Here is a 25,755-nt window from a genome sequence, read left to right as displayed (position 1 = left end):
AAACTCGCAACATCTCTTCTGTGAGATAGAGGTTGCAAGAAAGAGAAAAGGACATCTTCTACGAGGCTATGAAGTCTATTTTGGACTCTATCAAGGCAGGACAACAAGTCCTTTCCAGCAGCTCCTGCTCAGATGTGGCAACAGTACTCCATCCTTGGACGTACCTGGCTCTTATATAGATAGAGAATTGCATCAGCAGTGAGATATCTACCGGATCGATCGAAAGATCCCACCATTTTTCCAGCAGCCTTGGCAACAGATCTGATTGGATGCAATTGTGCTAAAATGCAAACATAATAATCACTCAAAAACAGAACTTTAACTACTGGTAATCTTAAAATTATCCTAATGTTTCATAAATACATAATTTTTAACAATCCAGCATTATTAAAATTAAATACTGGAATCCTTAAAATTTTACTACGGTGAGCTCTAGCAAAAGGTTTGAGAATTATTGGCATTTTATCACACATTGCTAACTCTTTCGTTGCGCACATGAAACTAACATAAAATGTAAACATATTGCTATTCCCTTGCTTGAATTGAACACTCTCAAAATGTAAACATTGGTTTGGAAATGTAAATATGTACAAAATACAGACACACCACTACCCTCCAAAACGGCCCTAAAAAATTTTTTTTACGTGTATTAATATTTAATTTTCTATTTTCGAGCGATTATTAAGACTTTAATGATGCTATACTTGTTTATTTTTTGCATTTTTTATTCCTGTTGATGATTAAATTTAATTTTATATTCTTAACTGATTACCTAGGCTTCAAAGCTGTGATTTATCATGTCAACATTTTCTTTTTAGAACTGATTAAATGCTTTCAAATGAGTTAAAACACAAATACTATACAGGTAGCTTTCATGAATATCTTGTTTCCATTGATTCATTGAATTGTTCAACAGTCGTAAGGATTCCACTGTAGTCAGAAATATGAAAATTAAATTGTATAGCTTTTGAAAGAAATAACCTCAAAGCGAAAATTGTAGGTATTATCATCGATATAGTTGAAGTTCTGTGACTTGTTTCTTTCGTGATTTCTTTAACTGGACAATTTTTTGAACAAGTTTCCATTGGTAAATTGTTAAGGTAGGAATCTTATAGTGCCCCAAATTATCATATGAAAAAATTAACAAATTTCTTAAATTCCGGTTTGTGCAAATCATTGTGTTTCACATAAACGAGGGGTGTGCAATAAGTAATGCCCCTGACCCACTTCATATAGAAGTAAAACAACGAAACTTGGCAGTTATTAGTCTTTCTCTACATAGTTATGCATTTCTCCCATCGTTTGATGCAGCTCTGGAGACGGTTTTTCTAGAACACCCCACGTTGGTCCTCCAATCACGATGTGACATCAGAAATCAAGGCTGCATCATCTGGGAAACGCTTTCCTTTCAAAAACAACTTCATGGCTGGGAAGAGAGTAAAGTCAGAGGGTGCAAGGCCAGGAGAGTAGGGAGGATAAGGAAGGATTTCCTACCACACGCCTGTGCTTCTGATCTGGCGACATATGAGCATTGTCCTACAGGAGGAAAGTACCTTTGCTGTTCTTGCCCCGCCTCTTGATTTTGATAGCTTTCCTTAATTTCATCAAAAGTGAAGCATAATAGGCTTCTGTAATTGTGGCACCCTTTGCCAGGAAATCTGTCATCACTATTCCGTCCTGGTCCCAGAAGACTGAGCATGACCTTGCTAGCGGAGGACTGCACCTTTGCCTTCTTTGGAGGTGGTGAGTCCAAGTGCTTCCACTGCATTGACTGGGCTTTAGTCTCTGGATCATAGTGATGGACCCAGGTTTCATCCTGTGTAATCAGTCTTTTGAAAAACTTTGACTCATCTTTTTGGCACATCTCCAAATTCATCCTCGAGCACTCAACGCGTTCTCGCTTCTGGAATGGTGTGAGGAACCTGGGAATCCATCTAGCAGACACCTTATGCATATGCAAATGGTCATGAATGATAGTTTCCACAGACCCTGTACTAATCTTGATATCTTGGGCTGTTTGGCAAATAGTAATGCGCCGATCTTCCAAAATGGCAGCCTCAACTTCAGGGACAGATGCCTCATCAATGGCAGAAGGGGGGAGGGGGCGAACAGGTCTGGAGGCTGTTTCCACAGACTTCCGGCCATGTTTGAATTCACGATGCCAGCGTTTTACAAAGTCCTATGATGGGGCATTATCACCATAAGTTTCTTTCCTTTCATCAAAGTCTCTTGTGGTGTGCATCCTTTCAAATACAAAAACCGGATCACTGCTCGACATTAACAGGCTCCATTTCACACCTGACTCAGTTCAAACACCTGTAAAACAGAAACCACAATGAGTTCAGAGCTGTAATTTGCCACATAACTCATACATGCAAAATTTGCACATGCAAAATTTCAGATAGATCAGACTACTGGAAGTGGGTCAGGGGTATTACATATTGCATGCCCCTCGTATCCTGAAAAAATCCTTTTTGATTAATGTTCACCAGATCAAAAATATTCTGTTATTCTAAACAACAGCCAAGTTCATTTGCTTATTTTAAAACCGGTAAACATTAAGCAGAAAGTACTTTTTCTGGGCATTCAACGTAAAACAGTATGGTCTGCATAAATCGAAAAAATCATTTTAAACAATCATAGCATTAACTTGAACTAAGTTAATACAAAAATAAAGATATTAAAATGATAAAAAACATTAGTACTTATATAGAGAACTTTTTGGAAACCCATTTATTAGCATGTGGAGAAAAAGGTGTTTTTCTAAATAGTCTGTACTTTCACCTAACAATTTAATAAAGAATACAAAACAAGTGATTTGTGCCACAAGCATTGAAGGACAACTGAAGTTTTTTTTCTCAGTATGTGTTTGATTGAGGAAGGGATTGAGGGAACCACTTTTAAATGGACGAATGTAATCGGTGCCAAACGAAGAATTCAACAGAATCGCAAAGAAATAGCAATTGTATAAAAAAAACTCTATCATTCATAACATACAGCTCTCTCTTTTATTAAAATTAAATTGATGTTGAACATATACGTTTACTTAATTGCATCACCATGATAAACAAAGTGAAAAACTATATAAAATTATTATATTTTCTTGAGGATACTATTGAAGAAGTACATGGTGTAAAGAGCTGACGTTTGTATATATCATTCTACAATATGGATTGATTAGACATGCAAAATTCCAGATCTGTATCTTTTAATAGTTTTATGATATATGGTTTTGAAATTAGTATATGTGTATGACATTTGGTACTTTATTTCCACCACCAAAATTGAACATATCAGCATTTTTATCAACTTATAAAGTAAGTTGCAGTTGGAATTGATTTTAAAAAAAAAAATAGTCATAATAATCATTATGTATAGAATTATATTGACTGTTCATATTTACTGTCATTTAATTCAGTTTTATTTGATGATACTTTAAAAATGGTCCATCAGTGCAATTTTGCTATTATAAATGATGCAATGTTCACTTTTCACACCTCACAAATGAAGGCCGAAATTATAAATAATTGTACTTTTACTTCCTATTATCTTCTTATACAAAGAGTGATGAAAGCATCTTTTATGACATTTTTACTGATTTTTTTTTATCTTGTTTTTTTTTTTTGTCAGTTGGTTTCAAAGTTTCCGTGCTGTAATTTACGCATATTCGTGCTTCTTTACCCTCAACAGGGTAGTGTATACTGTTGATTTTGCTTCGTTATCATCAGTGGAAAGTAGATGCAGAATCCAATTCTGAATGTTTTCTATGCCAATCTTTTAAAATTAATATTTGCATCGTAAGTCTAGGAAAGTAGATATACACAAGTTTTTATCATTTAGATAAAATGAAAATCTTGATAACCCGAATTGTTCAACAATGGTAAGGATTCCAATAAAGTCAGAAATACTAGAATTAGATTGGACAGCTTTTGAGAGAAATAACTTCAGAGCTAAATTTGTAGGTATCATATGGTTGATGTTCTGTGACTTGTTTCTTAGGCGATTTCTTTAAATGGACTTAAGGTAGGAATCTTATCAACGGCACACATTACAATTTCTTAATTTATTTTCAACATATAATATGTTGAATTCCACCGTGTGGTCACATCTTGAATGAGTTTGTTTTTCCAAATTAAGCTAATGCTGTATTTCAGTTAATTTACTAATTGCTAATAGAAAGTGATTAAAATGAGAAACTGTATTTGTGTTTGATGAAATGGTTGTCTTCACAGCCTGAGTTACAATGTATGATTGTTCTAAATCACATTACCTGGCACCAGCAACCATATTTGTTCCTGAATCCCGCAATTGAAGATTATTTTTTTGTTTTTGTTTTATATTATATATATATATATATATATATAAGTAATAGTGTTCATGTGTGTCTGTGTATACAACTCCCCATTCAAAAAAATATAGAAATCCATTTTAGACTATTTCCATCAAAGGAGATTACACATTCGATTTTTTTTTTTTTTTTTTTGCGTGATTTCTATATATAGTATTTTACAAAGGAAATTTGAACTGAATGAGTTACCTCATTTGCATATTACATTTAAAGAAAATCTTTTAATAATTAGCTTGATCTTATTTATTATTTCTTGTGATAGAATCATTACAATTGTATGATTTAGAAATTTTATTTAGTTTATTTTTTATTCAATTTATATTTGATTTAATTTATTTTTAATTATTAATAATACAGTTGCATTTAAACTATGAGAATTATTTCCCTTTAAGCTAATATTTCCAAGGGGAATAACTCTGATAGTTTACTTGCTTGAAATCCAGAAGTAATTTTTTTATTTTTTTATTTGAACTCTGAGAGTTACAGTAAGCTCAACGTTATTAAATGTTAGATTTGTTTTAATTTAGAAATATTCTTTAAAGCTGATTTATTAGTTTTATTTTTAATTTTATTTTGCGTTTAAAACCGGAGGTAATTTTTGCAAATTTATTTTCAATTATTTTAATTTTTAAGGAATGTTTTCTTTTTTGTTGTGGTGATCCGTTTCTTTCTGTTTTAAAACAATGTGTTTAGTAATGTAAGGCTTTCTTTCTTTCTTTAGAACAAAAGGTAAAAATACGAAACAAAAATAAACTATTTGATAATGCACATACAAAAATGTCATTTTCTCTTTTTTTTTTTTACATAAATTCTTCATAAATGTCCTCATTTACTTGCATCCCCAGGAGAGCAGAGTTAGTCAGATAAGGTCGGTTTTTTAATGTGAGCAAAACTCAGCTTTCCATAAAGAATACTCTGGATTGGGACAATAATTTAAAATGCCTCAGTCTAAGATTTCTCATTTACAGACCGAGAATAGAACAGCAAAAGTGTAGTATCAGAACAGATACTATACTTTTCAAGATATAGTCTGTTTACAATTATATTTTATACTAGCATTTTAAATCTCAAAATTAGATCCGCAATCATGATTCTTCAATCCTTGGAACTGCCAAAAACAACGGAACCAGATGTGTTCTCACCAGTTTGCACACCAATGTACTTGAGGTCACCATTTCTTGTGGTCTCTATGAAGGCAAAACAGTTCTACTGCCAAAGATCCCCTTAATTTTATCTGACCCGGAACTTCTATTTAAATTCTTGAGGCTCCAGTTTCCTGTGAAGGTGTATTTTGCAATGAGCATCAATAAAAGTCAAGGTCAGACATTTAAAACCATTTGCGTAGACCTGACATCAGAATGCTTCAATCACGCTATGTTCTACATCTCCATCAACCGGACAGGCAGTTCAGAAAACCTCTATATTTTGGCTCCACATCAAAGCAGCAGAAATGTAGTTTACCATTATGTACCTGTAAAAAAAGTTTTTCAATTTTTTTTCATAATATTTTGTATTCCTGCACGTCACCAATTGAAAACAAATAAAGAAAATTCATAAGCTTTTATACTTTTCATATTCTTTTTTACACATTTCCATTCATATATATATATATATATATATATATATATATAGCAAGTAAGCTACACAGAATATTTTGCGTTTCATCAACACTTATGCGAGTTGTGGTAGTCTTGCATTTTTATATACACACATTCTATTGAGTTTTTAGTTAGCCAATCAGCTTTCTAGTTTCCACCACACCCTTCCTAATCAGCCAATGAGCAGGCACTTAGAGGACAAAAGCCCGGTTGGCCTCTGGTTCACTCCTTCCTTTATGTGTGCTATTTTAGCGGGGAGTGTACGTATCTAGCATTCTGACCTATTTTAAACTAGGTTAAATGGGTTTTTTTATGTTAGTTTATATATATATATATATATATATATATATATATATATATATATATCATAATTTATGTATGTTTATTTTCTATTGTTATTGTTTATTTTAAAGTCTTACAAAAAACTACATATAAACGAATGCAACTACATAGATATAATAAATACTGAAAGTAAACAAATCACTGATAAATTAAAAATTAGTGATAAAGTGGGCAAATTGAAACCTAGAGAGGCATACATTCTGCTCAAAGACCACAAATGTGACTTCAATAATAACCCCAGCAACTAAACCAGAAATAGATAGAATTAGCAAAGCAATACTTTCTAGAGTAAACAAACAAATGCAACAAGACCTAGAATTAAACCACTGGACAAATACTGTCGATGCAATCACTTGGTTTAAAAAATATAGAAAACAAAAATGAATGTACGTTTATACAGTTCAACATCATAGACTTCTATCCCTCGCATTCCGGAGAACTTTTCAACAGAGGCATCAGATCTTGTGGGATTATTCATTCTATATACCCTCACAAGCATATTTAATACTACGGATATTGGCCTATATAGAGATGATGGACTAGCTATAATAAAAAAACTCCAACAAAATCCAGGGAAATAACTTTAAGAAAATCATACACAAGGAAATGAAAAAATTAGGCCTAAAAGTAAACGTACTAGCTAACATAAAAATAACAAACTTCCTGAACGTCACATTAAATTTAGATATAAACACATGAACCCTACTTAAAAGATAACGCTAACCCAATATACGTAAACCCTAAGTCCAATCACCCACCATCAATTATAAAACACATTCCTAACTTGATCGTAAGTAGACTCGGTAATAACTCAAGTGATGAAAATGTATTTAACAGGTCATCTATGAAACAGCCCTAAAAAATAGTGGATACAAAAATATTGATATCAAATACAAGCCACAAAACACCAATAAACATAATGAAATTAAGAATAGAAGAAAAAGAAATATAATCTGGTATACGGCGCCATACAATCAAATGCTAAAAACAAAACTTGCAAGAAATTTCTAGATCTCATCAAAAAGCACTTACCCATAACCAATCCCTTACACAAAATTTTCAATAAAAATAACCTAAAATTATCATACAGCTACTGCGAAAATTTAGAGATGATAATTAAAGCACATAATAACATAATATTAAATAAAAGCAATGAAAACAACAACAAAATAAACAATAAAAAAGTAGACACCATGACAAAAATAAAACTAACACAAAAGACACATATATAACTAGTAGAAATAATAATAAACCAACTCCGGACAACGACAGCCATACTAGAAATAAAAATAAAAATACTAATAACGAACAAGATAAATGCAACTGCAGATCATTTTGCCCATTTCAAAATATATGTCGAACCAAAAGCATAGCTTACCAGGCCACAATATTTACGAAAAATACTAATAACGAACAAGATAAATGCAACTGCAGATCATTTTGCCCACTTCAAAATAAATGTCTAACCAAAAGCATAGCTTACCAGGCCACAATATTTACAAAAGAAATATTACGTAGGTATAACTTCCTTAGATTTCAAAACCCAATATTATGACCACAAAAGTACATTCAAAAATAAAAAAAAAAAATACCGAATGAAAACAACTCCAGCAAACAAATACTGGGAACTCAAAGAAAGCAGACGTTCGCCGGTAGTCGAATGGAAAATAGTAAGACAAGCAAACACATGTAGAGATCTAGACAATCCATGCAGATTATGCTTTCATGAAAAATTTGCTATCCTATACTTCAAAGAACCCCAAGATCTATTAAACTGTAGAAGAGAAATAGCAAACAACTGTGTTCACAGAATAAACTTTACTCTAGGATAGCGATACAAAATAATTTTAAAATTCACAATAACAATAGAAAATAAATAAATAAAATAAACATAAAATCTGAATCTGAATAATGAACGAGGGTTGTAATTTATGAAATGTACATTGGATAATAGTTTGGTTTTGTTTTCTGATTCAAATTCACTTAATCAACATTTTAAAATCAAAAAGGAATATTTTCATTTATTTTGCAACAAAACGATTTACTATGTATTAGTGTGAACCCTCAGAATTTCACATTGTTTTCTATATCTATAATTTACTGCTAAATCAAAATATTCCCTTTGAAATAATGTCTGTCTGGATCAATACTATTGAGAAAATGACTCTTTCATAAAAATACTTGTCATTATTAGTTAAATATTCTTTAAATAAATAAAACAAATACTTGTTTATTTATTGAAAATTGTAAATGAGTAAAGTCAAAATTGTTTATTAGTAACGTCAGATTAAGCACATTTTTTGTGTGTGTGATAATGTACGTATAAACACAATATGCCTTAGTGTATTTTAGATGAACTAATGGGAAAAAAGATTTTCTGATTGGACAATCTCTCTCTCTCTCTATCTATCTATCTCTCAAGTGATCATTAGTTCTATTTCAAAGACTGCTTTTTTTTTCTTGTGATTACTATTTAGCCAATAAATCATGCCACCATTTTAGAAATAAGCTGATAATATCAGCATATTTACTAATTTAAAGGTATTCGGTAGTTTGGAAGATTTTGTTTTTTCATATTTAATATATAATACTAAATCGATTTCAGCATGTCATAATCTTTTTTTAAACATACAATTTTTGAGCTACTGTGTATCATCTTTTGAAAAACTTGTCATCTGAACTACATGTTAATGTGTTAATGAAATGTAGGAATAATTAAATAGAAAGATAAGATCTATAATAGTAACTATTCTCAAATTTATTATTACATTCTCTAAACAAGATGTATTGAAAAAAACAAATTCTTAGAATACTAATCAGTTATTTCATAAAAGGAAAAGATACAGTTTGAGAATAAAAATCTTTTATTACTTTGTATATCAAAATGCTTTAACTAATGAAATATTAAAAAAATTGAAACATTAATAAAACAAAAATACAATTGTAGCAAACGATTTTTCAAATATGAATTCTGAAATGCTAGTAAACTATGATAAAACAGGTGAATCAGCAAGTACACAAATTGAAACGGCTTCTAGATTAGCAGGTTTTATTTTTTGTTTTGTCGTTCTGGTCAGTGTTTTAGAAGAGTTTGGTCAATTATAGGAGAGTTGTTGTTTGGGAGTGACAACAAAAATATAGCCAGATATAACACCATTACAAATTTTATGCCAATAAAAGTATGAAACTTGATGAAATGCACCCTCAAATGTTGAAATATTTATCATAAAATGAAGATCTTATCAATGCAATAATTAAATTTATGTTTCGGAATATTTGAGATGATTGTAAATTTATATTGGATTGTTTAGACTACTGTTCTCATCTTGGATGCTATTTTCACAATGTTTTTGGCCAATGTAACATTCGATTTTTTTTTTTTTTTTTATCCTGGTGCATTTTCTTGAACATGGGAATCTTATTTGAACTTGTGAAAATGTACTGAATTACAAAATGTGAAAACATAGCAGAGCGATGTCACCGTACAGTGAAATGAATAGCGGCTAGAATGCGCTGTCCCATACAGGAGGCTGTCTACTGGTATAAAATCATACCCAGAGACGACATATCTCCCTTCACTGCGCCTGCCAACAGGATTTATCGCTACGAAGTTCGAGTAAAGGAGACCAATCTCACAACTGCATCCCCAGGTCCCAAGAACAGCTCTTACTAGGTTGGAGATTGCGTGTGGAAGACCACAAAATCGATGTACTACGAGGTTCGACAAGAGTGAGGTGACCAAGGTAATCAGCCCTCAATCGATTTTGGTGGACGGTGTGCCTCACCACGTGAAGAATCTGCACCCTCGCCATTATTTTGTTATATCGGAGGAAGAGGAAGACTCAAACTGTATGATGTCTTCTGAAAGGACAGAGAGTATGATGCAGGACGACAGAGAGGATTTTGAGCCATATAATGCACGTACTGAAAAAGCGGAAGAAGGACCACCCCTCTTGCCTTTACGAAGGAGCACCAGACAAAAACGCCCACCCCCAGACTGTCATCTTTGTGATCATGAGATCAGGGGGGAGTGTAGCGGAATTGGCAATAACCAAGATGGGGGGAAATAAAGAGCTTACCTCAGATACGTCTGTTGCTGTGTTGCGGGCCAAGGGGAAGAGAGTGGAAGAGAGTTCCAAGATGGCGTCCAAGGGTTTTTATTGGCGTTGACTCCATGCAATCCTCGCAGAATCGCATGTGCTCTCGCGCAATTATGCAAATATATAATTCCCGGCCACTATAAAGGCAGGACGCTGGGAAGCAGTCAAGCAGTGTCCTGCAGATTGTGTGTAGGTGGTTCTGGCGGTTGGATTATTCTTTGTGACGAACCACGAATCAGCGAGAAGCGAGTTTTCTTCTGCCTTTTTTTGTCTCCTTCTTCTTCTTTCTCTATTTGTCATTACAGCCAAGAAATCCCTCTCTTCTAGAGGTGGGCAGTGCAGGGCAAAACTGACTTTTTCTTATCTTTGTTCCTGATTTTTGCTTACTATATTTTGCTACAGTAACAATCATATAGTAATGCCACTTGTATTTTTTAAATATATAATCATAATAATTGTTATAATCATAATAATTTTTAAATATATAATCATAATAATTTTTAAATATATAATCATAATAATTTTTAAATATATAATCATAATATTTTTTAAATATATAATCATAATATTTTTTAAATATATAATCATAATATTTTTTAAATATATAATCATAATATTTTTTAAATATATAATCATAATATTTTTTAAATATATAATCATAATATTTTTTAAATATATAATCATAGTAATTTTTTAAATATATAATCATAATATTTTTTAAATATATAATCATAATAATTTTTTAAATATATAATCATAATAATTTTTAAATATATAATCATAATATTTTTTAAATATATAATCATAATAATTTTTTAAATATATAATCATAATAATTTTTTAAATATATAAACATAATAATTTTTTAAATATATAATCATAATAATTTTTTAAATATATAATCATAATAATTTTTTAAATATATAATCATAATAATTTTTTAAATATATAATCATAATAATTTTTTAAATATATAATCATAATAATTTTTTAAATATATAATCATAATAATTTTTTAAATATATAATCATAATAATTTTTTAAATATATAATCATAATAATTTTTTAAATATATAATCATAATAATTTTTAAATATATAATCAATAATTTTTAAATATATAATCATAATAATTTTTAAATATATAATCATAATAATTTTTAAATATATAATTATAATTTTTAAATATATAATCATAATAATTTTTAAATATATAATTATAATTTTTAAATATATAATCATTATAATTTTTAAATATATAATCATAATTTTTAAATATATAATTATAATTTTTAAATATATGATCATAATAATTTTTAAATATATAAGCATTATAATTTTATTTGTTGTCTAAAAAAATACCATTTTGCTCTAGCTTGTGAATCTTTTACAGAAATTTGAAACTTGCATATAACAAAACATTGCACTAAAACTTTCTAAAATTTATATTTTTCATTAATTTCTTTAAAATATGAAAATATGTTAATTTTTGCTGATTTACTTGATTACTTTCTATTTGATGTCGGTTTAAAGAAACAAATGTTATAAGAATCAGGCATGTAAAATTTATATGCCTGGAATTATTTGAGTGATTTGGAGAGAGACTCGGTCTAATTGTCACTACCTTAAGAAATATTGATCTCTAAATCAAATGTTATGAAACCTATGAATGTACAAGTACAATGATTTTTCATGGTTTGGAGAGGATTTGCTAAGAATTTGTAAGCCTGAAATGACTTTCTCTTTGACAGTTTAAATGTTTTCAAATTTCAAAGCATCACAAAATAATTCGATATATATATATATATATATATTCCAACTATTAAATAAACGATTAAAATGGTTAACTTATTTATAAAGAAACTGAAATACATTTTGGTAGATTTAATTTTCTAATTTACTTTTAAAATAGGATTTTTAAAATGTTATAGCATTTTTGATTTTGATAAATATTTGATTATTAGTAAATAAAAACTAATTCAATATATAATTATTGAAGTTACATGGAAAATACACACATCCGCATATGAAATTGTCTTCTGATTGTATTTTAATTAAGATAATTTAGCTGTGAAAATGGAAGTATTATTAGGAGGCTTAAACTATTAAGCTTTTTATTTTGTTGTCCATCTGCATAGATTGGAAGGCATATAAAGAACAGTAAGAGAATGACTAGGAATTAAAGATTATTTCTAAGAGATTAAAGAAAATAGGATTAATTTCTTGACAACTTTATCCCTAAGTTAAACATTTGTCTTATAGACATTAGAGAAAATCAACTTTCTTTGATTACACTACATCATGAAACTTTCTTTTGGGTGACAGTAGACATATTCTGATGAACTTCTTTTTTTTTTAGTTACCGGATGCAAAAATTTGCCTGCTATCTTATAATGCATTCCAATTGAAAGATCTTTTTCTAAACATCCTTTTAAGTGCAATTGTTTGAATCTCTCGTGCACTTGGTTCACCACGTATATTTGCCAGATAGTATTTAAAATTTGGAGCAATAAAATGTCAATTTGAAAACAAAATCCTAAACCCAGATGTGTTTTGTCATAATAATTAAAAGCATAATTTCATAATTGAACTGTGATAAAATATTAATGTTTTTATTTTTAATCAAGTTCATTGAAAAATAAAAAAACAAAAAAAACACCACACAAAAAAATATTAATTTATTTTTATTTCGGACTATTATTCTCATCTTTATTAGTTGTTGTCGTCTCACCACGTTTTGGCCAAGTAAACCTCTGGCACGCTTTGGGTAGGATTGAAACCGCTATCTTCAGACAATGTCCATCTGGAACTGTAGAGATTCAACGTCTCTATCAACTGTGCCACGGACCTCGAAGGGCGATCAAGGTTGGATTATTTATTAATTACTTTTATTATGATATGAGGTTTACTTGGCCAAAACGTGGTGAGACGACAACAACTACAGATGACAGTGATCGCTGAGAATGCAGTTAGGAGATTCGAAGTTCCTATCCGTCACGGTTACCATCTGACGAAGGCCAGAGGAATAGTTGGCGGAAACATTGTGAAAAACAACAACCAATAAAGATGAAAAACAACTAATAAAGATGAGAATAATAGTCCGAAATAAAAATAAATATATATAATGCTCATCTCAAAAATGAATTCCAATTAAGGAATAATATATATCCAAAAAAATATCATTTTAAATATAGAAATTTGTTCTGTCAATTTGTCAAAATTTGTACGTTTTGTATTGAAACGAAGTTTATTTTCTTGAATTCTCAAAATTTGTTCTAATTCAAATTTTATAATTGTATTTTTGCTGTTATACTTGCATCAATTGAGTTTAGAGATTAGCCATGATGATAGGTTTTTGTGATGCAGTTGTGTTTTCAGATGTTTGGCATAAAGTTTCTTTCATATGCATACAAAAAGATATGAAGTTGTTTGTAAAATATATTTTTGAATATTTTTTGGTTTGACTGTAAGTTGTGGAAGTTGTTTTTCTCTGTTCATTTGTAATTTTATTATTTTTATTTATTTTTATTTAATTTTTTTTTTTTTTTTTTTTTTGAGCAAGACTCTTATTTTCTCGGTTCTGTTCAGTAAATCCCCCAAATGCCCTCTTTATTCTTTTTTTTATTTATTTACCATTATTTCTTACTTCATCTAATTTCATCCGAAGATGTTCAGCATTATTGCCAGTCTTAATCTGATCTGGCAATGTGTACTGAAAAAATATAATTCTATCAGAAAAATCAAAAACCTTCAATCTATACTCCTATTTTTTTTTTTTTTTTTTTTTTTTTTTTTTGCGTATTGATATTCATATTAAAAACACTTATTTCTATTTATTTAGTTATTTATTTGCTTCTCCACTGAGCAAATTAGGCACAAGGCCGTTTTTTATTGTGGAAAGTGAGAGGAGGGGGACCAGTTCCCCCGAGAGAGAACTGGATAGTGACAATTGGTATGAAGGGTTTCCCCTACATTGACCAAAACTGTATTTATTTGCTTTCCCACTGAGCAAATTAGGCACAAGGCCGTTTTTTTTTTTTAATGTGGAGAGTGAAGGGGAGGGGGACCTGTGATAGTGACAATTGGTATGAAGGGTTTCCCCTACATTGACCAATAACTGATTGCTACAAGAGCAATGGTCTTATGAGGGGGTTTCTCCCACATATGGTCTTTGATTGCAGTATCTGTCAGAACAGATACTACACTTTGATAACAGAAAAAAGATCTTGGCCTGAAAGCCGAGAAGAAAAAAGGCGAACCTTTTTTTCTGTTTATTTAAAAAGAAAAAAACGACTTCGTTATATATAGGTCGTGGAATTGCAGTCATCTGCAAAGATCTAGCTAATTTGCGTATTCTTTTAAACATTCATTTTAATTAATTCCCTATTAGTTTTTTCTGTTTTCTTATGGGATGATCGTCTTTAATTAACTATTACATGCAATTATATTCATGCATGATTTATACTTGCGTAATATTTGCGTAAAAAAGTTATAGTAAACACAAATCTCTTTATATATTTATGTATGCAATATATATTTTACATGTAATTAAATTCATGCAGATATTCTACATGATTTATACTTGCGTAATATTTGCGTAAAAAAGTTATAAACACAAATCTCTTTATATATTTATGTATGCAATATATATTTTAAAAAATTTTGCCTACCAAACTCCTATATCAGTTTTTGGTCTACAGACATGAAACTTAATATATAGGATATTCAAACTCATGCAAAACTTTATATTTGGATTTTAGCCGGGAAAAATCGGTGCAAAAGTGTGAAAATTAAAAAAGTGGAATTTGGCAGGTGAAGATTGAATGATGGCATTACGAATATGCATGCATATTGGTTCATGTTTTAATGCAGCAAACATGTCTTCATAGCTCAGGTATTAACATCAAAGGAAAAAATAAATCGTAAGCTAAACATTTTCGTTTCGATTCTCGGTGGTGGTGCACAAGTTATTTTTTTTTTTTTTCTAACTTTTTAAATCATTATATATTGGGTCCAATATAATATAAGAAATATGAAATCGGCGTTAATCAAAATATCATATTTTTGCGTATTTTACAACCGGGCAATGCTGGGCGGCCTGTTAGTTGGTTAATAAATCTACTTTTTGGAATATACTGTGTTTACAAAAAAAAAATTTTTACAAGATTTTTTTTTTATGTAGTTTTAGCTTTTTCTTTTTTTTTTTCTTTTTTTATTTCAACAAATATTATGGGAAGTTTACTTAGTCATTTGCAAAGTGAAACATGACAAAGCTACTGGCTGTCATTGTCATCAAGATTCTCAAAACTGCTGGCAAAGAAAATTAAGTTGTTGAGGCAGTTATTTGAGACAGCTTTCTGTAATAATGAAATCCCAAAGGACTGGTAACTAAACTTACATGATCAAGTGAGGCTCGACCATCTTGGTCTTAAGCTTACTGGTCAGGTAATGAGGCTGCTTAAGTATATCTGCAAGAGGGTGAACATCAACAAAATGCAGTTCAGATTTGCACCTGGCAGGACTTTTGCTGCCAATATCACTGCCATTTTATGTTGCTTGGAAAAAAAGTTCAGAAAACTGTTGCTAATTCTTAAATTTAAGTCATCTAGGTGCATTTCCTTCAAGATTCAAGGTAAAATGTTTTCAACCTCTATTCTTGCATAGCAGTGAGATATTGAACCTAAACACTTTTGATTTGCAACATCTTTGGTTTAATGATTGTGCTATGATCAGGCAGATGTGCTGCTGCAAACTAGAAGAAAGAATCTCATCAACTATGTTTTGCCAGAAATTTGATGTTGGTGGGATTAGATACTGTATGTATCTAGCATCTTAGGTGGTTCATCCATGTGCAGCATGCCACCTCTTGCATTAACTTAATGACCATTTGGATACCTCAGGCACTGGAGAGCATGGTAGATCCAGAAAAACCTGGCTCAAGTGTATAAAAAGCAATATGATTGCATGTAATCTGATTGTTTGGATTATACAGTATGGAGAGCAGGCATTAAACATTGCCTGGTTTGTCCATGGAAATTTGCAGTACTGTAAATACTGAAACTGGATGAAGAGATTCCATTATTATCATAAACCAATTTCACTTGCATGTCTGTTTTACATAGTGGCATGTTTTGGACAACTTTTTAGAAATTAATGTTCAAACTAACCTAACTGACCAGATCTTTATTTATCCCTCTTCCTCAAGTCCATTCTTATCATTTCCTCATGTTTTCCTTGGTATTTTTTCCATGTGAACTGAACCTGCTACCTCAATTATTCTGATTATCAACCATAAATATGATGTTATCATCAAAGTCTCTTGTTCAGCACAAATCTGCTTCAGACGTCTGGAAGAGTTAGATCACACATCCATTGTATCATAAAAAATAATTCAATGAGTATTTCTCAAAGTTACAAATAGGTGAAACACACAAACACACACACACACACACACACACACACACACACACACACACTATCTTGCCTGATAGTTTTATTAATACAGAGATGACATTGTTAATTCAAACAATAGATCTAACAAATGAGGTAATTGCCAGTAAGCATAGAATGTACTTATTAAAAATGTTTTGTTTCTTTAAATTCATTTGAGCCCATTTAAAAAGGAATGAACCATATCAAATATCACATGAAACATCAATTGGTATCAAATATTTCAAAAAGCAAATTTTGTGATGTCTCCTATCTTTTATAAGCAGCCTCAGTTATTCTCCTGCAGCTGATACTGACATGTTGCTTTATTGGCAGACTTTAGTAGAAGGAAAATGGCTTCAAAACCAATGAGTTTAATTGTTTTCACCTCAGAAGTTTGTAGGTTTATTTTGTCAACATTTCTTTTGGAATGTTGATCAAATTTAGTGCAAAAGTCTTCATACATCTCAAAATCATGCATAAAATAAACTCTGAAGCCACATAGTTTGTCTTATGAAATTTAGAATGTTGTTTCTATGAGTTTTAGGGTGAAAATTTTAAAATCTATAACTAGATATCACAAATCAGCCCATTTAGTGTGTGAAACTGGGTAAATACAGTGCAATTTCTTTCAATGTCAACTTGTGATAATTCATTTATTTTTTTAAGTTTTTATAAAATTTGGATGTAAATAAAATTTCATCTTTTTTCTTTCTACAATTATCTCTTGTGTTATTAATAGTTTATTTTCAATGAAAAGCAATTTATTTTGTAATGTTGATGTTTTTCAGCTTAATGCACACAATATTCTGTGTCTTTATGCATAAAAATATACTCCCATTTTAAAGAAAAGAGAGCATTTGTCAAAATGGTGGGCTATGTAGGGATTTTTTTTATATATAAAAGAAAATCTTAAATCAAAAATTTGAATGAACAAAATTTTGTCCTTAATATCAAATTCAGTTTCCATCAGTTTTTTTTACCTTGTTTAAACCTGAAGAGTTCTTTTAATTATTATTTTTTTTTAAATCTCACTTGATCTCTTGTGCTATAAATCATATCAGAAACTTTCACATCCTGCAATACATGAGACAAAATAATCTTTCAGCTTCAGTTTGTTGCTTGCAAATTTCACTGAATTTGTCATGTTTTTGACTGTTTTTGTAGCAAGAATTTTAACAGGACAGGTCACTAGCCTGAAGGCAAACCACTAAAATTTAAGGATACTGTAAGTGAAGAAGTTTCTGGAGTTGCAAACCGATGTGTATCGCCTTCAAGTCTTGTTATGGTTTCAGTCGGTGGTTTCGTCATAAGACTTGTATTCCTAGTGGTTCTGTATCAATTCAGCTTTCTTTACATGGTTTGTAGCGTTAGCTGAAGTAGTGTACTGGGGATAGGTGAGGATCAGAAATGCTTAACCACCAGCAGATGGATGCAACTGCCAGCAATCAAAGGTGCTACACCTACTCAGAGCCTCAATATTAGATATTTACTTCTGTTTTTTTGTTTTGTTTTAAAGGAAGCGGAATTTGCATTTTATTTTTTTTTAATTTTTTTAGCATCACAGAATTAACGATTTCTAGCTGCTGAAAACCAAGAAAACATGTACTTGTTTTTAAAGTAGATCAAAATTTTTAAATCTCACGTTTTTGTTATTAATAAATATTATGAAGATTCAATGTGTTAGCTCTTGTAATGAATCTTATCTTTGAACAGGCAATGTTGCACTTTTGTGTTATTTTTGCACCTTTTTCATAAGAATATTAAGTATCGTCTTGGATTTTTCCCAATGTTTAAGCTGATTAGATCTAAATAATAATTACCATTTCCATTACGATTAATTTTTCATTTACCACAAGATTACGTGATACATTTGTAAGGCTTTTTACTTGTCCAAATTTTGCATTTTTATACATTAAATATTAGCTTCTAGGCTAATTTTCTAATTTCCATAGAATAATGGATAACCATTATTCAATGGCTAATTCTGACCCAAAGTAAATGTATCATCATTTTGTTTTGTATAAATGTATACGTGTACATTTAAAAGTTTTTAGATGTAATTGAAATAAAATTTTAGGATATTTCTTACGATTTCTTGTTCATGACTTAATATCAAATTCGAAAATAAAATGAATAATAATGCGTAGACGGAGTTGCTAGTGTAGCAAAGGGGTCCCAAATTTCTGGCCTCAAAAAATTTATGTCACATAATATTAGATGGCTGTAACATCAAATGACATCGCCTCTCTTTGATCTCTGTTGTCTGTCAGTCACTCCCACAACCAAAAGATCAGATTTTTGTTTTTATTTTAGAAACAAAACAATACTTTTTCTGTTTTTAATTGGTTACATTTATCGTTTGTAACTTTGATTTTATTGATCTTAAAATCGAGCAGAAATAAACTAGACGTTAAAAAAATAAAAACGGTTCAAAGAATCTTAAAAACAGTTCACAGAATTTTCCTTTTCAATGAACAACTAAAACTAAAAGTGGTACCATGTACCCTCTGTGGTATTGTCTTTTGCCAATAACAGTTCCATGTGGGGGAACATTGAAATACTGCATGGATCTAAAGGAGGAGGTTGTCCTTCAATGTAACACTGGTCATCTAATATCATGTGACCTAAATTTTTCCTAGACCATAAAGAGGTCAGAAATTTGAGGGTCCCTTTTGATACACTAGCATGAACTAAGAAATCCCAATTTAGAACAATGTGTATGTTATGTAAAATTGTGGATTGAATTCACATATTTGCTTATTTAGAGCCAACGCACTTTTATTGGTTTAAGAATCAGAGTAGAACCTTTTCAAATTTCCAAACTTGGGGTTCATTAAAATTGGTTGATTATGACTAAAAAAAAAAAAAAAAAATGACGCCTGATGAATAGAAAAAGAAAACTTGTAATTTATTTATTTATTTGTCTTATTTTTTAAAATTAGCACTTAATGAACTGAAGATTTTGATGGAGAGGGGGCTTTCTATGTTATGTATAACTTTAATTGAATTCTTTGAATTTTGTTTTGTTTTTAAACACTTTGAATTGACCAAATTTGAAAATGGCCATTCTCTTCAAAATCAAAATGATGTATTCATAATATAATAAAGAACAATGTATGTTTATATCTGTCCCACTGCACAAAAGTTTAGCAAGGAAAAAAAATTAGGATATTTGAGGAAGCAAATAGTAAGTCCCCCCCCCCCATCGTGTGTTTAATCTATTTCAATAATGAAACTTTCTTTTTCTTTTCTTTTTTCTTTCTTTGTTTTTAACTTCATAAATTCAAATGTTATCTCTACTATTATATAAAAGTCACTTTGTGCGGGAGTGTGTGTGAAAGAGTTCCTTCTTCATAGGTTCAACCGTTTCGGAACCTATCTTTTGCAAATTTCATACAAACCTAATTTATATGTCTGGCAGTGTTCTTAGATATGTTTTGTACAGAAATTCATTCTGTAAGTATTGAAAATCAAAAAAATGTGATTTGAAAAATAGTTTTTCTCTTATAGATAATAATAATAAAAAAAATATTTTTTATATCTACTCTGGCAAAGGGAGATAAAAAAAATTTCAACAAATCATTTCTTAAAAAAGAAAAAAAAAAAAAAGATTTATTATCTGGATATATAGCTTAGTGGTAGAGCATTTGACTACAGATCGAATGATACTGTGTTCAAGCCTGGATGTACCTCACCATTTTATTTTAATTCTTTCTTACTAATGAGTTCAATTTACGATAAAAAAGAGGTACCATTTAAAATCGGCGCAAATCATATTTTAAAACTTAATATTAATCAGAAGTGACTTTTCCAGGGCATTTGTTGTGGAGCCCAAATATCAGCTGACGTGATATTGTAATCAAACATAGATGGAATTTGATGGACATTATTATTTTTATTTTTTTAATTTTTTTGCCAATTAGTCAATCGGGCAAATTATTCCTAGTAATATATAATGATCAATATTTAATAATCAACAGAGGATTGATTTTATAATAATACATACGCAATCCGCATGAATTAAAATATCATGTTTAAGCGTATTGTACGACCAAGCAACGCTGGGCTGCCAGCCAGTTTTATATAAATATTAATGCAAACACTGGCAAAAGTATATATTTTCTTTTGTCACTTTTTAATGGAAAGTGTACACTCGTAAAAATATATACTAATATAAATCATTACTAGCAGAAGAAATCTGTTAGACCTTGTAAAATGTTAGCATTCAAAGCCACAGTTCTCTAAATGAGCTGTTGACTGCATGGGATTTTAACTTCCAGTAAAGTTTTGTTTTGATAAAGATTTATTTCTCTAATTCAGACATTTGCAATTTATAAGTCTGTATACATTTATGAGAGTAACCAAACTCCATAATGCTTTGTTCACTCTGTATCTACTCCAATTGTATCTATTCCAATAAAACAAAACCACAGGATTTTTAGGCTGAGGTCATTTTTTTTCTAATTTTTAATCCAGGAAAACAATGGAATCTGATAATTAAGGCGTAAACATGTTTATTTTCTTTCACTTTACTTTTAAATTATTCTTATCTTTTTAGACGCTACAAAATGCTGAGAAAAAACCTGCCTTTTTTGCTGACAAGAATATGGAGCAAGTCACTCGGAATATACTTCGTCGTTTTCCAAACATTGATCCAAAATCGAATACAGTATGTATTTCAATTTTTCTCTTTCTATTTGTGTATTGAATCTAAATATCACTCAGGGATATGGGAGATATATATCAATTTAAATGCATGAACACTGAATGTTATTATATATCAAAGAAAAACAGAAACAATGGAGAAATGATTTAGTGACTAAGGATATTATCTGATTACAAAGTGGATAGAAAGAAGAATAATCTGCAAAGCCAAAGTGGAGGCTGAGCAAGTTGTTTCCAGATATAATACAAAAAGATGACCAGAAGAATGATGTATTAGGATAGCTAAACAGAAAGTAAAAACAAATATGGATATTGTTGGAAAGATATACATTTGAAATAACAATGAACAGAAGGGATGCTTGGAAATGCTATTATGAGAGATTGTTGAATGTTGAGTTTTTATAGGACTGAGAAAATCTCTCAATTGCAGAAGCGCATATGATTCAGCCATAAGAATTGAGAAAAAATTTAGTATGAGATGCTGTGAGGAAGATAAAAGAGTAAGGCTGTGGGATCCCTTATTGTTTAAAGCTATGAATGAAACAGACCTTGAAATGATCAAAGTTGACAAATCGGATCATAAAAGATGTTGTTCTCAAATACTGGCATCTTAATTACAATTGTGAACTATTACCAAAAGTAAAAGAGGAGAAGGAGGTAATTACAGAGGCTTAAAGTTGATGGATCATGTCCGTCCTGAAAGTGGTTAAGATGATTGAGCAGCAAATAAGTCAGGTAAGCATAGATGAAAGACATCCTAAAAATTTTTTTTTTTTTTTTTTTTTTTTTTTTTTTTTTTTTTCAGAATAGTTTTCAACGTTTTAATCTATAAATTAGTCATAGAGAATAAAAATGTTCTGTTTGATTCAAAGTGATTCTTTTAACTTAAATCACTAATTTAACAACTACTTTACACAGCGATACAATACGCTTTTTTAATTGATAAATTGTGTTAAGGGTTTTAAGAACAGGGTCTTAAACAATATCGAAGTCTGAAGTCAGTATTTACATAAAACACAAACTCCAATGTTGTCGAACACGCACTTCATTGTAGATATCAAGGCTAACCCCAACCATATTTCTGTAGACAACAAAATTTCAAAACTATTATGTGCAGCTTGCATGTATTGCAAATGGATGCATATACATGGCAAGCATTGTATTTTTGATGATTGGGGCTATTTTGTAAAACAAATTAAACAAGGAGTAAGCTTTATTCTACTGTTAGTCTTGGGAAGTACCATGTGAAAGTTGTTAAAAGAAAGTACACTGGATTTGAACATGGCATCGAATAGGACATCAATCAGTGTCATTATCCGCTTAACTATCTTCAGCATGGAACTGAATGCATTAGAATTGTCATATTGAAACGTTTTTATTTTGTCTTTCAAAAGTTAAATTCATTGACAACAAAAAAGATTAATTTTAAACTAAAATTATTGTGATATAAGTTCATGTAAAAACTTAAATTCACAAAAAAGTTAAAAATGCTGTAACTCACATGCAATAGTACAAGCAATGCAAATTCTATTTAAAAATATTAACATTTTCTTTTTTCTTCCAGTATTCTTATGTGAACCAAATAAAAAGCGATGTGGTCAAGTCTCTGTCACTGTACTATAATACTTTCGTGGATATCCTTGACCTGAAGGTAAGATATGTTATTAATTTTTTACTTTGAATATGTTGTATACAAAACGCATAAAATAACATAAATATAAAATCAATTTGATCTAAATAGAAAAAACACAATCTGATAAGCTTCTCTGTAAGTGTCTTTGGAAATTTTTTTTTTTTGCTGTTTTTTTTTTATTTACTTTCAGTTGAGTTTTTTTTTGGGGGGAGGGGTTAAATTTTCGTAACTCTTGAATGATTAAAATCTGTTGAAAAACTGCTGATGAAACTGAAATATTTAATATCAACAGATGTAATATCCAGTATTGTCTGGGAGTGAAATATGCTGAAATAGTTTGTTATAATAAAGTTGTAATTTCCTAAATTAATAGCGCTAAGTCATTTGAATTCTGTATATTGAATTATCTCTATTTAATGCAATGATTTTTATTTGATATTCTGATTCTCCATTAAATATCATTTTGAAAAAAAAATATTAAAATTCGTCAAAATTAGCAAGATAAAAACTTTTAAGTGCCGTGTAAATTCATAAAAAAATATTTACATGCAAAACAATGTTTTCTCAATTTTGTTTTAAATGATAGCTTAATTTTTTCTTTTTTATATATTTTTACACTACTTACAAAACTACTTTGATCATCTATTATCGCATTATTTCTTAAGTATAATTAATTTTCCCCAAACCTGCTGCAATTGTTTAATTAGAAAAAAGAAATTAAAAGGAAAAATAATTATGATTTGTGTTCATGAATTACTTGTAGAATTAAATCATAACAGTGCTTCTCTAAAAATGTTGCTGTTTCCTTTTTTTTTAACAATAGTTAAATGAATATTTGATTTATATAGAATGAAATTTTCACACAAGTTTTTTTAGGTTAACCATAGGAATTAAATGATTTCTTATTTGATGTTTCAGTATTTATCAAAAATCTTTAGAAAAGCATTTTTAGAATTTTTAACAAAAGGGTTATTTTTGCATTAAACTTATATAGCAAGGTGATCCCACCCATGAAAAATTATCTTGTGTTTTTTTTTGTTTTGTTTTTTTAATTCTGTTTTAAAGACTTATTTACTTTTAAAATTTTCATAAAACATACTAATTAAATTTATAGAGTTTTCATTTTGCTATGTAAGTTTAAAATATCAGTCTCAATTGGAACTCAAGTAGACCATTTTAAGTTAAATGTACATAGAAATCTGAGCCCCTCTGCAAAAAATTGAACAATGTAATTTTTTTTTAAATTGTTTTTCTAAATCTGGAAACTTCTTATTCAATAATTAATAATCCAGTGTTTTTGTTTTGTTTTTCATTAAATAATTAAACAGTGATGCCAAAAAAATGTAATTAAGTCATATACATAAAGTAAATATTAAAAAAAAAATAAATATTTTAATGGTAACAAATCCTCTGAGAAATTTGACGGAATAATTTACATCTGATATGACAAACTTCAGCTTCACTAAAAATTTCAGAACATTTATTAAAAGATGGAAGAAATGATTATCTCATTTTTAACTGCAGGAAGAGTCTAATATTTTAAATTTTTTTACATGTATTATTGGGAAGAAGAAAGATTGCATTTTTTAATTTTTTTTTATATTTCCTTTCTGAAAAATTGATTACTTTTATTTAACCATAATTCTTTTTTCTATTACCAGGATCACATTACACAACTGCTAACCACAATGGATGCTTGCCAGATATCTTTAGATATTGTAAGTTATGAATTCAAATTTTTTTTCTTTTCTTGGAAGTTGGTAAATCCATAATCAAAAAAATAGCTTATCTTAACATTTTACTGCAGTTTCATGGTAGACCCGTTTTTCTGAAGCATATTATGTCCTTATACACTTCAATGTAAGTCCATTTTCACTAATATCCTTTGAAGCCATACATCCTTCCTTCTATTGTATAAATTTTGTTGGGTTTTACAGCATGTTGATAATCATTCGGTCATTTTATGCTGAAATTGTACATGTTTTCATATACAATCTCTAAATTGTAGAGAATGGGAATGACCAATGAGACGGGTCGGAAAAAGTGGAACACAGGTCGTCATGCTGTGTTGTAAATTCAGCGCTAGTCTCGTATTCGGTAGACATGTAAGTCCACTTTACATGATGCTACGAACAGGATCCATTTCTACAAGATTTATTTTCTTATTGAAATTGGAATAGTAATGGCATCAGGAGAATGCAATGGTGAGCATTACTTTCAACGAGTTCAGGAGTTGAAAGTAATTTACAGAATAAAAACAATGAGCTTTGTGCTGGCAAGAAAAATGTGTCAAACTGACCCCACACTAAAAAAGCGGACAGACCTGTGATCGAGGATGGTTATACCAACAGGAACTGGGCGTTATTCATCGACACATGGACCCGGTACAAACAAATACTCCATGGAAATATGCAACGAATTAAGAATGGCTTGCTCGAACGAGGTTAACAGACTTTTGTTCGATCTAGTAAGGCCTGAAACTCAATATAACCACAGAAGAACAGCTCCTATGGCATATACGATTCGTTGTGGTGAAAGGGTTACATCAAGAGGTGCATAGACATAGATTCCACAATACAAGACAGCAAGAAAGCGAGGGTCTTGCACAGTTTTTAGCAAAGCTTCGGACCCTAGTGAG

General features: G+C 30.1%; 1 protein-coding gene across 5 annotated transcripts in view; it reads left to right on the top strand.

The window, feature by feature from the left end:
- LOC145256407 (membrane-associated protein Hem-like) overlaps positions 1 to 25,755 on the top strand; it is a 195,507-nt gene that overhangs the window by 45,928 nt on the left and 123,824 nt on the right. For 4 of the 5 annotated variants that reach the window (XM_080115273.1, XM_080115271.1, XM_080115272.1 and 1 more), the window contains exons 2-4: positions 21,378 to 21,488; positions 23,049 to 23,135; positions 24,779 to 24,835. In XM_080115273.1, the coding sequence (XP_079971399.1) occupies positions 21,378 to 21,488; positions 23,049 to 23,135; positions 24,779 to 24,835 (255 nt within the window). Of the gene's footprint in view, positions 1 to 15,189; positions 15,310 to 21,377; positions 21,489 to 23,048; positions 23,136 to 24,778; positions 24,836 to 25,755 lie in introns of those variants that run through there. The other variant, XM_080115274.1, reaches the window with a different exon arrangement.

This window comes from Euprymna scolopes, chromosome 32, assembly GCF_053919585.1.
Source record: "Euprymna scolopes isolate OS-2025 chromosome 32, ASM5391958v1, whole genome shotgun sequence".
Taxonomy (NCBI): domain Eukaryota; kingdom Metazoa; phylum Mollusca; class Cephalopoda; order Sepiida; family Sepiolidae; genus Euprymna; species Euprymna scolopes.
This window is presented reverse-complemented; position numbering and strand designations above follow the sequence as displayed.